This window comes from Gobio gobio, assembly GCF_949357685.1.
Source record: "Gobio gobio genome assembly, chromosome: 10".
Lineage (NCBI taxonomy): Eukaryota > Metazoa > Chordata > Actinopteri > Cypriniformes > Gobionidae > Gobio > Gobio gobio.
In genome coordinates this window covers 12,301,852-12,317,037 of record NC_137116.1, presented here as the reverse complement: position 1 = coordinate 12,317,037, position 15,186 = coordinate 12,301,852, and the positions used below count along the sequence as shown (strand labels likewise).

The following is a 15,186-nucleotide window of genomic DNA, read 5'->3' as shown; positions in this document are numbered from 1 at the left end:
TAATGCCGTGTGTGTGTGTGTGTGTGCGGTTTGCGGTTATATTCACTGATGATCGAGCGAAATGATACAGAAATATCATTCCAATCAATCGCGGGTGGATGAGAGATGAATCATTGTGTTTGTTTGATAAAGACATTTTTCGACATTTTTGTGTGCTGGGTGATTCATGCCTGTTGCCGTTTGATACACGCTGTCACTGACATTAAATATACAAATCTTATCCAATCCTAGCCGTGGGCGTTTACTTCCAAGTCTTCAGTGCGGCACGCCCATCAAAACCAATCGTTTTTCAGAGATCCTCAAAACCAAGGCAGAAAATAGCCTATTACTTATTCATTATGATGTTTTTGAATGTAAAAACCACACGAACGTCATAAGTTGACCTCAGACAACAGTATAAAAAAATGTAAAAAGCCAGTTCATGACCCCTTTAAAATGTCTAAAATAAAATTGATCACGGAGGAGTTAAGGAAACGTCACTTGTCTAATAATAATAATAATTTGTTACATTTATATAGCGCTTTTCTAGGCCCTCAAAGCGCTTTACATAGAAGGGGGGAATCTCCTCAACCACCACCGATGTGCATTAAACTCTTGAATATCTGTCAGAGATTCGATGTCATGAACCTCACAAACTTTCAGTTATTTGTTCTTCCTCAGAAGTGTCACTGTAGTCTGATACATCATAAACATGACTTGTTTCCCAGCAGACAGATGTGTGTGACTCCCTAAAATACTGTGTGTGTGTGTGTGTGTGTGTGTGTGTGTGTGTGTGTGTGTGTGTGTGTGTGTGTGTGTATACGCTCCCACTCACCTGTGTTGTGTTTTGCAGTGAGGTGAAGGCAATGGAGCTCTTCCGTAAACTGAGGGAGAAACCCAGAGGTAAGACGCACCTTGCCAACATCCTCTCTGTCCGGATGGGCCGCTCCGTCATGTGATCTGAAAGTCTCTTTGCTGTCTCCAGAGCAGCGCAGTAATGGCGACTGTCAGGAAGTGATCAAACTGGTGGTTCAAGCCGTGCAGTTCTACGAGAGGAAGCTACGGGACTTTTACACACACCTGAGGTCTGTTCCTGTGAGACGTTTCTGTGATTATGATATGAGCTCTGTTCCGATCCCTAGTTTTCATGTCTGCTGTCTACATAGGCAGCATTCAAATACTGAACATCATACATAGTCAAATGTTAGCATTTTTAAAAACTGGCAACTTAAAGGAACACGCCGACTTTTTGGGACTTTTATCTTATTCACCGTATCCCCCAGAGTTAGAGAAGTAACTTTTCATTTTCCATTGGTCTTAGTACATGATGTAACTACACACATCACAACATGTAAACAGGAAAATGTTGGCGTTATTTTGTCACTTATTGAGCAGTAGGCTAGCTGGAGCCATTTACCTCCAGTCTTTGTGCTAAGCTAGGCTAACGGTGGGTGTGTTAGACAGAGTTATGGCACGGAGATGAGAATGGTGTGTATGGACTTATCTAACTCTGAGGGATACGGTGAATAAGATAAAGTCCCAAAAAGTCAGCGTTCCTTTAACCCTCTGGTGTTCTTCAGTCATTTCTGACCGGAATATAAATCACAGCTTCATCGGAATGATATGAAACTTGGTGACTATTCTAGCATTAGGTATGTAAACACACAAAAGAATTGGGGTTATGATTCGAGCATGCTAATTGGTCGTAAAAAAAAAAGGAGCGTTCATTGTCTTCGGTCATTAATGCAAAAACACACAAATTCTCTGAATATTTGTGTGTACAATCTACAAATCGGCCAGGATGCTGAAAAAAAGTACACAGCAGTAAAGGTGTGACACTCTAAAACATCAAGAGTGTGATATTGACACATCCACTCACACACACACGCACACACGCATACTTATACACACACACACCTATGAAAAACTGAGCCTATGAACCACATTTGGAATTTTTTTAAATCACAGCTTCATCAGAATGATATGAAACTTGGTGACTTTTCTAGCATTAGGGATGTAAACACAGAAAAAAATTGAGGGCATGATTCGAGCATGCTAAGTGGTCGTAAAAAAAACTCCCACTTGTGCTCTTCGGTCAAAAATGACACCATAGGAAATGAATGGGAAATCTGCAAAAACACAAATTCACAGAAAAAAAATCTATATTTCTAACAAACAAACAAAAATCTAAAACTTTATAATAAATGATCCTTGAGATTTTTTAAATATATATTCAAATCCATAAAAAAAATCATTAAATGTGTTCAAAACAGAACTAGGGAATTCTCCATGGAGACCTCTAGTGGTTACACCCATGGTTGCATGATTTCTTAAATAATTCCAACAGAGGGCGCTAATCTGCCTTCAAAAAAATTATTTTGAAGGCCTAGTCTCTATTTTAATACTGCAATAATAAAAAAAAATTACAAAACAATTTTTGTATAATTTTCAATGGCAAAAATAGACCATAATTATTTATTTAAATATTAAAAAATACCATCAAATCATCTCAAAATACAAAATTAAAAAGAAAAAATATTATTGAAGAAAAATTAATTGCATTGGTTTTACTGGGGTGGAGGAAGTTTCATTTGTAGGTGTCCGGGAAGACAACCAATGCAACCCCTAAACGAAGAGCAGCAGAGGGTTAATGCTCTGATAGGCCACACAAATGTGACCCGGGAGTCTGGATTCCTCATCTTGCGTACTGTCACTTGTTCAGTGTTTCTATTTAAATATACATAAGTGAAAGTGTGTGTGTGTGTGCAGCAAGACGATGGTGTGCCGTCAGAGAGTGCTGGAGCTGCTGCCCCGTGTGGAGGGGATGGTGAGTGCCATGGCCCGGAGCGAGAAGCGGCTGCTGCACCTGCAGGAGAAGAGACAGAAGGAGCTGTGGAACCTGCTCAAAGTGGCCTGTGTATGCAAACTACTCACACTCGCCCTCCAGTGTGCACTCATGCCCAGTGTTGGGGAAAGTTACTTTGAAAAGTAATGCATTATAATATTGCGTTACTCCCTTAAAGCTACACTGTGTGATATTTTCCCCCATCTAGCGGTGAAAAGGTATATGACCATCCAGTGAATATTAGTTTCTGTTCCTCTCAATTCCGATTTCGTTTTTAACTCCTACGGTGGCCGATTTAGTCCAAGATTAACATGGCTTCCAGTTCGACCTCGTCCACATTCGACACGGTGCCATCGAGTGTTAAAACGCGAAAGGCGAAGCTTGAATTTACGGGAATGTCCCTCTTTGGCTAATGTACTTTCAAGATGGAGGGGCAACATGGCGACCCGCATTCGAACCCCTCACCTGTATGTATTTTCAATGGCATATTATAAACTTACGAGAATACTTTATTACTTGAAAGAACTAAGTGTTTTTAGCTAAGAATAAACTAAAAAAGTTACACAGTGTAGCTTTAAAAAGTAACTAATTGAGTTACTTAGTTACTTTTTAGGAAAAGTAATGCGTACATTACTTTTGCATTACTTTTTCTCACCTGGGCTGGGCTTGTTTTTTTTGTTTATTTTTTTTATAACAAAGTAATATTTTTGTGCAACGGTAAAGACCTCTTCATATCAAAATTGAAATAATAAGCCCCAGGCTGAAGTAAAAGTGCAAATTCACGCATGAACAGTAGAGGGCGCAGCTCTGGATAATGGTAGAATAGGATGCAGGAGAAAAAAGTTTTACCAATAAAAAAAAAAAAATCTAGTAATTTTCATCATCAAAGGTCAGCAGCAAGACATTGGTAAATTAAAGAAACACTCCACTTTTTTTGAAAATGGGTTCATTTTCCAACTCCCCTAGAGTTAAACAGTTGAGTTTACCGTTTGCGAATCGATTCAGTCGATCTCCGGGTCTGGCGGTAGCACTTTTAGCATAGCTTAGCATAGATCATTGAATCTGATAAGACCGTTAGCATCCCGCTCAAAAAATGACCAAAAAGTTTCGATATTTTTCATATTTAAAACTCGACTCTTCTGTAGTTACATCGTGTACTAAGACCGACGAAAAATGAAAAGTTGCGATTTTCTAGGCCGATATGGCAAGGATCTATACTATCATTTCTGCGGAATAAACAAGGAACTTTGTTGCCGTACCCTGGGTGCAGCGACACAATGATATTACACAGCGCCTGAAATCGACACTTTTCATTTTTCTTCGGTCTTAGTAAACAATGTAACAACAGAAGAGTCAAGTTCTAAATTGGAAAAATATCGAAACTCTGGTCATTTTTTGAGCGAGATGCTAACGGTCTAATCAGATTCAATGATCTATGCTAAGCTATGCTAAAAGTGCTACCACCAGACCTGGAGATCGACTGAATGGATTCGAAAACGGTAAAACTCAATTGTTTAACTCGAGGGGAGTCGGAAAATGAGCCCATTTTCAAAAAAAGTGGAGTGTTCCTTTAAATATAAAGATAGATTATGCATAAAAATAGTTGTTTTATTTAACATTTAATTATTGGAGGTTTGCATATTACTCTGATTTTGCATTTGACTGATTTTAATCATTGTGAGAAGTACAGAATCTTTATTGTTCAAGTGAGATAAATAAATGCTCACATTTAGTCTAGAACTACAATAACCCTCATGTTCACACACACGCCTCTGACCTTATTTATGGGGGTAGGAGAGCTGTCAGTCAAATTAATGTGAAAAAGTAACTCAGATATTTTGTTGTAAATTTGAAAAGTAATGCGTTACTTTACTAGTTACTTGGAAAAAGTAATATTATTTCTAGGGCTGTCAAAAGATTAATCGCGATTAATCGCATCCAAAATAAAAGTTTGTGTTTACATAATATATGTGTGTGTACTCTGTTAATTATTATTTATATATAAATACACACACAAGCATGTATATATTTAAGAAAAAAATATTTTTATATATAAAACATTTATATTTATATATATTATAGATGATATAAATGTATATACATGCAAATATTTCTTAAATATATACATGAATGTGTGTGTATTTATATATAAATAATAATTAACAGAGTACACACACACACATATATTATGTAAACTCAAACTTTTATTTTGGATGCGATTAATCGCGATTAATCTTTTGACAGCCCTAAATATTACGTAACTCAAGATACTTGTAATGCGTTCCCCAACACTGCTCATGCCTAGAAAACCCCAGATTTGCAGCATTGCCTCCGATGCTTGATTTGAGCGTGTGTGTTTTAGAGTAAGGTTCGTAGCCCCGTGAGTGGCAGTCCAGATGGAGGCCGGACTCCACCAGCGCCCGGACACCCTCTGATGTCCCACCGGCCGTCCGACGCACCGCAGACGTGAGTCCAGCGCCACACACATTTGCATTCGTTTGCATGTTTCCATCACGAGCGCTTCTCTCTTGTGTGTGTGTGTGTTCAGAGACGAGTCTCAGGTCGTGATTGAGGAGAGCAAGATGTTTGAGAACCGCCTGCAGAGTTTAGTGCAAGACACCATTCAGGAAACGGAGACCAGCATGCAGGTAATCAGCGGGCGGAGTTCATGAGAGTCTTGCTAGTTTTGTTTTGCAGCCTCCGATAGGTTTACATGCATTCAAGGTCAAAAAAACAAATTTTCTTATAATATCCACTAGCCTGACGTCGTCATACTCAATTCTAGTCAGAATATGAGTCTGATGCTGCTCCGTTGGGCTGTGATTATGGGGCGTGTTTCAACCGAACCAGGAAAGACCGGAAAGACCCCTACAACCAATCAGAGCGACGGAGCGACGCATAACGTTAGTTGTCAAATGTCAACAGAACTCAAATGCACTGTGTTGCCAAGTCCACGGCTTGAAGCTAACCCCAATTATGTGATATACAGACCCAGGAATGCAAATTTTAGCAGGCAAACCTTCCAAAATAACACATATTTTACCCCCCAAATGCCTTTTTTCCCCGGAGAACCCCCCCTGGAAAACTATTGGGCTTGTTTTTGACTAGTTTTGAGTAGCAATTGGGCGAGTTTTGTTGTAAAAACTTGGCAACCCTGTACCTGCACGCACGCTGGAATAAGTAATGTTGGAAGAAAAAGATGAGTGTAAACGATCTTTGCCGGTGTTGTAAAAAGAATGTAAGGATACACAGAGCACTTACCAACACCATCATCATTTCTGAGAGAAATAGTAAAGGTGAATGCAAACACGAACAAGTTCTCCATTTAGGATTAGAACAAATTCAACCCAAGAGCCTTTGATGATTACGCTACTGTTGATCATCTGTCCATTTGATTTGATTTGATTTCAGCATCAGCTCTTTTCTCTGTGTCTGAAAGATTCAGTCTCTCTAAACCCCGCCTTTCTGAGAGATGCTCTGCTCTGATTGGTCAGAGACGGCCCAGTTTGATGTGATTGGTCATAAAGCAAACGCTCATTATCATATGTGAATCTCAGCTCTTGATACACATGATATGAACAGTAACGATGGCGTGGGTTTTACCGTATAAATCTCATCACAGTGGATTTGCTTTGTCTTCTCCACATGAACAACACCAACCAAACTCTTCCAGTCTCAGATACAGCTACAGTGTTTGAGGGCGGGGCAAAGAGACGCTGTTCAGCCAATCAAGACCCCACAGGCTAGCATTATGCAAATTAGTTACAACCATGGGCGTAAATTTCATCTAACAGTTGGGGGGACAGTAAAGAAAAAATATCTCGAGCAATTTTTGGGGACACAAATAATACAGCCAAAATTGTACTTGTAAGGATATGTGTGGCATTTTTCTGAAAAATAATCTTATGTCCGTTTTTCTTTTCTCTTATGTCGGTTCTTTTCTCTGTCATTTTATCTGGCCAACAACACAAAGCAATAGTTGTTTTTTTATAATTTCAATTATACGCAGTATAATTATTTCATTAATTCCTAAAAAAAACCTGAATTTCTTTTCGACTGAAGAAAGAAAGACATGAACATCTTGGATGAGATTTTCATTTTGAACTGAACTGATCCTTTAAGAAAGAAGAACATTCTTAAGAAGTATTTTGGAAAACACAAAATATTCGTACCTTTGTTTGCACATTACGAGATGATCTTGATCACTGACACTTCTCTTTTAGATCCTGAGGGAGTGGAAGTGGCTGAATGGAGGGCAGGATCTGGCTTGATGTCCCAGTGTAAACTGCTCATTACCTCAAACAGAAATGATGCTGTACCGCCACCAACTGGAGGAACCGTGAGACTGCAGGCCAATGTCGAATCACACTGGATGCCTTTCTTACCTTTTAATAGGGTTAAAAACTGTTTTTAAAGTCCCCCTGTGGTGAAAATCAAGCTTTTAATGTTGTTCATATGTCTGTGGTGTTTTTAATATGCTTTCAGACAAACCGTGTGCAAATTCCTACGCATTTTCTTCTTAAAACTTCAGTGAAAAAAAAGTCAAGTTGGTGCGAGTGAGTGGAGGCGGGGCTCATTTGCATATTCATATAACCACGCATATTAAATGAGTCAAGGGTGTAGAGTTACATTCCAGCTATTTTAAGGTATGAAGAATTTATTTTCCAAGGAAAAAAAAACGTTTAAATATGTCATTTTGGTGATGAAAGAAGAGTTTTAAGGGATGAAATGATCGACTACAGGGGGACTTTAAAAGTTAAAAGTTAGTTGTATCAAAACGCTTGACTATATTCCAGCCTTTCTGTTGTTGTCTTCTATGCAAACGCCTCTTCACATGTGCACATTGAATTGTGTACTATGAATATTATTAGCTCTATGACAAATGCTTGTGCTGTTCCTCATTTGTAAGTCGCTTTGGATAAAAGTGTCTGCTAAATGTAAATCTGCCCGAGTGATGATCACGCGTGTAAACGTGGACGTTTGTTATTGTGTTCATCAAGATTTCATGACAACAGATAAACCTGTCCTTGAGCATGTGAACTTATGAAATATGCAAAGTGCGGCTTCAGTTGCGCAAATAATTTTTATATGCTGAGAAAAAATAATATTTTTTAATTTGTGCTTGTCATTATTTGTCTATAGTTTTTAATTTCATTTTTCAGTACAAGTTCAACTAAATGAAAATGTAGCTGAAATAAAATGTTTTTCATATTTTAGTTGGTCTTTTATGGTTTTAGTTTACTATATTAACCCTGGTGTACAGAGTTTTTACACAAAAAAATAATAAAATGGTGTATGCAAGAATCGTGTGTTTGTTTTTGATATCTTAACACTTGTAAAAAGGATAAAAAGCAAATTAAGTTCAAATTCAGTCAACATTCCTCTTTATTGAGTTCCTCAACACCAGTTTCTTCTTCTAGTCCTCCGCTTTTAACAATAATCCGTTTTTTGGGGGAATAAAACAGAGAAGGTCAAGGACCGTCCTCTAATAACTCCAGCCCACAAACACAACCAAATTGAGAGATAAACTATGTGTTGGACAGTGTGTGTGAGAGGGGCTTGACATTCAGAGAGTAGCATGAACTATAAGCACAACACACACACACGTCAGGTCCTGTGCGACGGTTCACACACCACAGACAAGCTTCAGGATATTTATCTAGTTCAATTTAAAAGCAAAAGAAACGGTGCCACGTGTGTAACATTAATAATTGCTATGATATGTTGTCACATAGTGAGCTGGTGATGGAGGATTGGTGTGGACAGAAATCATGTGACTGGTGATCCGGTTTCTTATTGGTTGAGGTTCTAGAGGGTTTAAGGCCAGATTAGTTAACCAGGAATTACAGGGGGAAAGTGTGTTGCAGTCGTGCTGTCAGCTCCCCTGTGTTGCTTTTCTTTCCGTTGATGCCTTTCTGCTTCATCCGTCCGTCGTTACACCTCCAGCTCGAAGCCCATGCCCACCTTGTGTCCTCCGGCGTTGAAGTTCTTGGCGTCGATCAGAGCAGACAGAGTGAGCTTCACACCTGCAGAACACACCAGACATCATTATGCTTCATTGGCACTGTTGACCTTGTTAACAACTCTCTTTAGTGTGTAACGTTGCTGTTTGAGCACACAGGCCCTAATATACACCGGTGCAATGTGACGCCAGGCGCGACGCATGTGTTTTTTAACCCCTTAAAGGGTTAGTTCACCCAAAAATGAAAAGTAGCCCATGATTTACTCACCCCCAAGCAGTGATGGGAATAACGGCGTTACAGATAAACGGCGTTACTAACGGAATTATTTTTTTCAGTAACGAGTAATCAAACGAATTACTGTTTCTCCCGTTACAACGCCGTTAGCGTTACTGAGGGGAAAAAAAGCGGCGTTAGTCGCGTTACTATAATTGAGCTCACTGAAGCGCTTTTCATCCGAACAGGCTCTCTGTCAGTCGGACCTGCAACGTGTGTGTGTGTGTGTGTGTGTGTGTGTGTGTGCGCACCAGCCATGCGTGTTGGGGGTGGGTGCGGTGGTGCACATAACTGATGATGATTGGTGGGTGGGAGACAAGGTTGAAGTTGATAGGTTGAGTTCACACCTATTTTTTTCACGGTCTATGGTTCACACACACACACACACACACACACACCCACACCCACACACCAATGACGCACACGCATATGCACATTCAGCGATGGTCCAACGACTTCAAAGGTAGCTTTCGCAAACTGGAAGTATAAGCGCTACTTTTCCCTCGTTGAGGTGAAAGATAAGAATATTTATGTAACATGCAACTTATGCCCAGGAAGAAAGAGTCTCTCCACGCCGGTGGCAAGTGATTCTGAAGCGCCTCACATCATCATATGCCACAAAATTAGTGGCTAAAAACCCAGGTGATAACGTGAGCTCCACTACCAAAGGAAAGTATAGTACTGATAATATTTACACAATATTTACACTATAGTAGGCCTACTGATAATATTTACAATAATGCATTGAATTTGATAGGTGTCTCTCACATTGTCCCACAGCAACATTACAATAGTGTACATTAATGTACAATGTTTTATAATAATAATTTATTCTATTTAGTGTCCAATTCATTCATTTAACATATCTAATATTGGGGGCATCCAAGTTATTTGACATATTTGAACATTTGGAAAAAAAAAAAAATAACGCAGTAATTACTTTCCCTGGTAATTAGTTACTTTTATAATGATGTAACTCAGTTACTAACTCAGTTACTATTTGTAAGAAGTAACTAGTAACTATAACTAATTACTTTTTTAAAGTAACGTGCCCAACACTGCCCCCAAGTCATCCTAGGTGTGTATGACATTCTTCTTTCAGACTAATAAAATCTGAGTTATATTACAAAAGTCCAGGCTAATCCAAGCATTAGAACTGGATTCATAGTTGCTCTGTTTTTGAAGTCCATAAAAAGTGCATCTGTCCATCATATAACTGCTCCACGCGGCTCTGGGGTGTTAATAAAGGCCTTCCGAAGCGAATCGACGCGTTTGTGTAAGAAAAATATCCATATTTAAAACTTTACCAAGTAAACTTTCGTCTCACCGCCTTCCGTTTAAAAGTGTTGAATGTTGAAAGTGAAACTCAAGATGCGTTCGTGACGTCATGACGAGCGGACCTGGTCCCGTTAGTCTTTCGATCAGCAGGGGAACTTTCAACAATTTTTCCTTAAATTGAACAGGGAAGGAGGTCGGCAGAAAGTTTACTTTAACACCCCAGAGCCGCGTGGAGCAGTTATATGATGGGCAGATGCACTTTTTATGGACTTCAAAAACAGAGCAACTTGATGCTTGGATTAGCCTGCACTTTTGTAATATAACTCCGATTTTATTCGTCTGAAAGAAGAATGTCATTTACACCTAGGATGACTTGAGGGGGAGTAAATTATGGGCTAATTTTCATTTTTGGGTGAACTATCCGTTTAACTGTCACTGTCCTGGACGGTGGGACGCCTGGCACTCTTTTTTTAAGCGCCTTTTTTTCGTATCATATATTTTAGTAATTATCACAAATTGGGTATCATTCGAAAGCTTACAAACTCAAAATCCATCCTGTGAAAACCGTTTTGAAATCTGACGTTGTGTTACCATGGAAACGGTACTCTAATTTCTTCTAGCGGGCTCCTCCCCCGAGTGGGCGGTGTCATGTTTCATATCACATGTATTTGAACTACTTTATAATCAAAATCTTTTCTAATCTGGACAAAACACATATCGCATTAAAAAAACAATCAATCGATTTTGGATGACACCCGGTGGCTATTTTTGGTACAGCGCCTAAACAAAATCTCATGGGAACTTCAATTTTAGTGATATCAACTTCAAATTTGGAACACAACTTAGTTAGACACATGGCTTTGATTTTATAGTAATTTTATAGTAAAAATTTTTTTGTAAAATATATATATTTTATATAAAATAATAAATATTTAGTACAGTATTTTCATTTCATTTAAACTTCCAGAACTTTTTCATACTTTCATATTTTGAATTTCAATAATGTGACTTCTGTGACAGAGTGTCTTCTTTAAAACAAGACCAAACTTGTGTCCAGGGCTTAAAAACGGAAAAAAATATCAATCGGTTCACTCCGAGCAGAATCGATATTATAGCGTTTCCGTTTTTGCGTTCCTCAATAAACATTACTGTTCCGAAAACGGTTTGATTTGAAAAAATACCGGTTAATAACGTTATTTTAATTTAGCCTATACTTTAAACAAATATGTATAAACAGACTTATTTTCACTCAATAATAATATAACACATGGTAATTAAACTTGAATATTTATTTCATAACATTTTTAAAACCACAACAGAAATACATGCATTAATTACAAAGCATAAACAGCGGGACAAATATTGACCTGTTTTAATGGAGCGTTAGACAATCTAAAGTGGCCCTCTATATGCCTAATTCTTTTCAGAAGAGTGACAACATTCTTTGTATGTACTTTTTTTCAACACGACTAGTTTAAAAAATTGCATGAATAAAGAATAAATAAACTGGATAACCATTGCTCGTTTAATGCACCGTCAACTGGTAATTTCAAAGCAAACACTGCGCAACACAGCATCACATAATCAGATTCAGTCAGCTAATAAAGCTTGATCATTTAATGTAATATAACATATCATTTAATACGAAGCATCAACCGTCTATATAGAAAACATTGACCTGTCCTGTATTGGCAATCTGAAAGACTATAGGACAAATGTTTCATAGATGCTATAGTCTACTTGGACAGGCTTAAACAAAATCCATAAACTAGCCTAAATCAGACTATTTGAGCTTAAAGTCCGTACTGCTTATTTAAACATACGAAAAGAATGTCCTCCAATGCCTGCACATTCATTGTAGACCTCAGCGGGGAAAGAAATGTCCTTGAGGCATGTAAATGCGCGCTCTATACTGACGGTAGATTCATAGATGATGGTGCGCGGCATTTCACTCACGCTTGATCCGTCAATGTCACATGCTGGACTACTCAATTCATGATTGGTCACTGCCAAATTAAAATATTAAAGAGAACGATAAAATAACGTTATTAACCGGTTAATGGTCATTTCAAATTAACGTTTCTGTTCAGAACGATTCAAATTGATTTTGATTTCGTTTTTGTTCCTCTTAAAATTTCGTTCGTTTCCGGTTTTCGTTCCTTGAACCAGTTCGGAGCCCTGCTTGCGTCTATATTTCAAAGCATTCTTGAATTACAGCCCTTTAAGTTTGGATAGTGCATTTTCATGTGTATTCTCAAAAAGGGGGGTGACAGTTAAGGGGTTAAATATCAAAGGCACTGGCGCATCTGTTGGGCGTCTGGTCTGATCAGGTGTGATCAGGAGCATTGTTGGAGCGTTGCTATAATGAGGAACTGAAAACGACTGCACCATTGACCAACACACACCTGCTCTAAAGTCAATAGTGCAGTATTTGTGTGTTATTTAAAGGGTGTGTTATAGGGGTGTAACGATACACTCGAATGAATCGCGATACTGAACTCACGATACGATATGTATCCCGATATTTTAAGCCAAAATAAAGGAGGTTTTTTTTTTTACTTTTTTATTATTATTAAAATAATATTATTATTAATGTATTATTATCAGGGCCCACAAATATTCCCCCATTGCATTATTATACAATATATTCAACATTATATATAGTTGTTTAATGTAATAATGTCACTGAAACTCCGTAAATGTTACGCTTTCAATGCAGGCAGCATTTCTCCCGGTGCTCGCGATGTCCCGCCTCTCCCGCTATTACTGCACTACACAAATAAGAATGAAAAATCTAAAATGCTTTGAATAATCATACTATTAAAACTAAATGTGATCTGATGATTTAAATGATGTTTGAGTGCCGTTCCGGCAGCACGTGCACTTCAGATGATCAATCACAGATCTAATCGCAAGAAAACGTGTCAAAATGACTATTCCCAAAATGTAAATGTTTAGCTCATCCAAGAATTTTAGTTCTGCGTTTACTCGCTCTTGTGTTGTTTTCGCGGGTCACGCAATCATTTGAACGTCCGTGTTTACTTAAGTAAGAGTGTCGTGTTAAATATATTCATCATATAAAGCGTGTCTCTTCAGAAGACTTCAGAAGTCTCTTCGATTAGTTCTTTTACGATGCCTTTTGAGTTTGAGAGGAAGGGACTTTAAATGGAGGGACAGAAATCCCTCAGGTTTCATAAAGAATATCTTCATTTGTGTTTGGAAGTTAAACGAAGAACGACATGATGGTGAGCACATGATGACATAATTTACATAATTTGTGGTAGCCTATTTGTAAATTTGTGTTTGGGTGAATTATACCTTATAAATAGGCCGACACAATAAATAGGCCAAACAGCAAGTTGAGCCTTGGATAAAACAACTCTATATGGCGAATCATATCGTTTCCATCAACGATACATATCGGCATATTATTATATCGCAATATATCGTTACACCCCTAGTGTGTTAGTAATATGAGCCTATAGGCCGGTGCACAATGAGCGTACAATCTGCTTATTATTTGCATATTTTGCAATAAACAAAAAATATATTGTTTTTATACATATAATCACCTTTTGTAAATTAGCAGTTTTATATTTCTCCATGGTTTTCAATTCGATCATGCTGTTCGCAATGATGCATGAGATTATAGTTCTTTCCCTCACCAAATCATTCAAGCATGAAAAGGGCATAATACGGCCCCTAGTGTTGAGCATCATAGAAATCAATATTACCATTTTTTTGTGATTGTAGGAGAAAATTAGTTCATTTGAAACCTTTTTGCGCTATATTCAACTTCCGGGTTTAAATTAATCTTCGTATCAACGTCACAGAATGTGCCGTTTTCTCATACTATAGAGACAGAAGGTGTTTCTCAATGTCAAGGATGCTTCCTCTGCAGGACTGGTTCTTCCAAGTCACTTCCTTCAGAGGCTAGGCGAGGCTCCTCTTTAGCATTCGGAGAACACGTAAATGGAACAGGCTAGCAAGTGCACGTCATTGCGTCATTACATCAGTGAAAAGGTCCGTTAGCCATCAATAACGTCATTTGTATAATATCAATACGGTTGTCATTTGTACTGGCATTTAAATGTTAAACTTTACTTATATTTACTACGGTTATAACAAATGTTTGGTAACCTAAATACTTACACTTGAAAGCATATTGCCCCGTTAACGCTCCGACTCCGCCAACGTCCGATATTTTGTATTTTTTTTAACAAGATAGTAAAGCTGCGTGCATAGGATTGTGGGTGATTTGAGAGCGCGAAGAGCGCAAAGTCTACTCGTATGCATCCTTTCTTGTATATGGCATTTTTTTGACTCAGACCTTGGTTGAAATTCCGAGGATCCTCGACATTGGAACAGCCCTTCGACACTTGACGTAGCATCCTCAGAATTCTGGCTTCCGAGGATCCTTCCTTGACATTGAGAAACGCCTAGAGCATATTTAGGCCACGCCCACACGGGAGATCAATCCAACGCTCTCCATTGACTTTGTATTGCGTGAAGCGCCTCCTTGTCATTTCGGACTTATAACAAAAAACAGAACAATGTCTAAAAGCTGATATGTGACGGGGTGTACAAGAAACATGCTAAAAAACACAGAAATAAGGTTTTATAAGCCGTCGACCTAAAAAAAACGAGCGTTTAAGGAGACAAAAGTAGAGACCGGCAATAAGACGTGAAGCTTCAGCAGGAAGAATGGGTGAATTTTGGGATCCTGACACTCAGTATGCCTATGTGTGCAGTAAACAATTTGTCACTGTTAAGTCAAATATCCAAATGTCAGTTTTATATATTATTTTCCTGACGCTGATTACGCTCCCCTCCAGTGGGCGTAGTTCT

The 15,186-nt window shown here is 38.4% G+C and overlaps 2 protein-coding genes across 3 annotated transcripts in view; one reads left to right on the top strand and one right to left on the bottom strand.

The window, feature by feature from the left end:
* The window catches only part of ikbkb (inhibitor of nuclear factor kappa B kinase subunit beta), an 88,550-nt gene extending 80,424 nt beyond the window's left edge, over window positions 1-8,126 (top strand). The window contains exons 17-22 of the mRNA XM_079827459.1: window positions 833-882; window positions 965-1,064; window positions 2,749-2,896; window positions 5,187-5,290; window positions 5,373-5,472; window positions 7,048-8,126. Of these exons, the coding sequence (XP_079683585.1) occupies window positions 833-882; window positions 965-1,064; window positions 2,749-2,896; window positions 5,187-5,290; window positions 5,373-5,472; window positions 7,048-7,095 (550 nt within the window). The 3' untranslated portion in view covers window positions 7,096-8,126. The remainder of the gene's footprint in view (window positions 1-832; window positions 883-964; window positions 1,065-2,748; window positions 2,897-5,186; window positions 5,291-5,372; window positions 5,473-7,047) is intronic.
* Window positions 8,127-8,191: 65 nt separating this feature from the next.
* The window catches only part of vdac3 (voltage-dependent anion channel 3), a 22,819-nt gene continuing 15,824 nt past the window's right edge, over window positions 8,192-15,186 (bottom strand). For both annotated transcript variants that reach the window (XM_079827471.1, XM_079827472.1), the window contains one exon: window positions 8,192-8,850. In XM_079827471.1, the coding sequence (XP_079683597.1) occupies window positions 8,759-8,850 (92 nt within the window). In that variant the 3' untranslated portion in view covers window positions 8,192-8,758. The remainder of the gene's footprint in view (window positions 8,851-15,186) is intronic.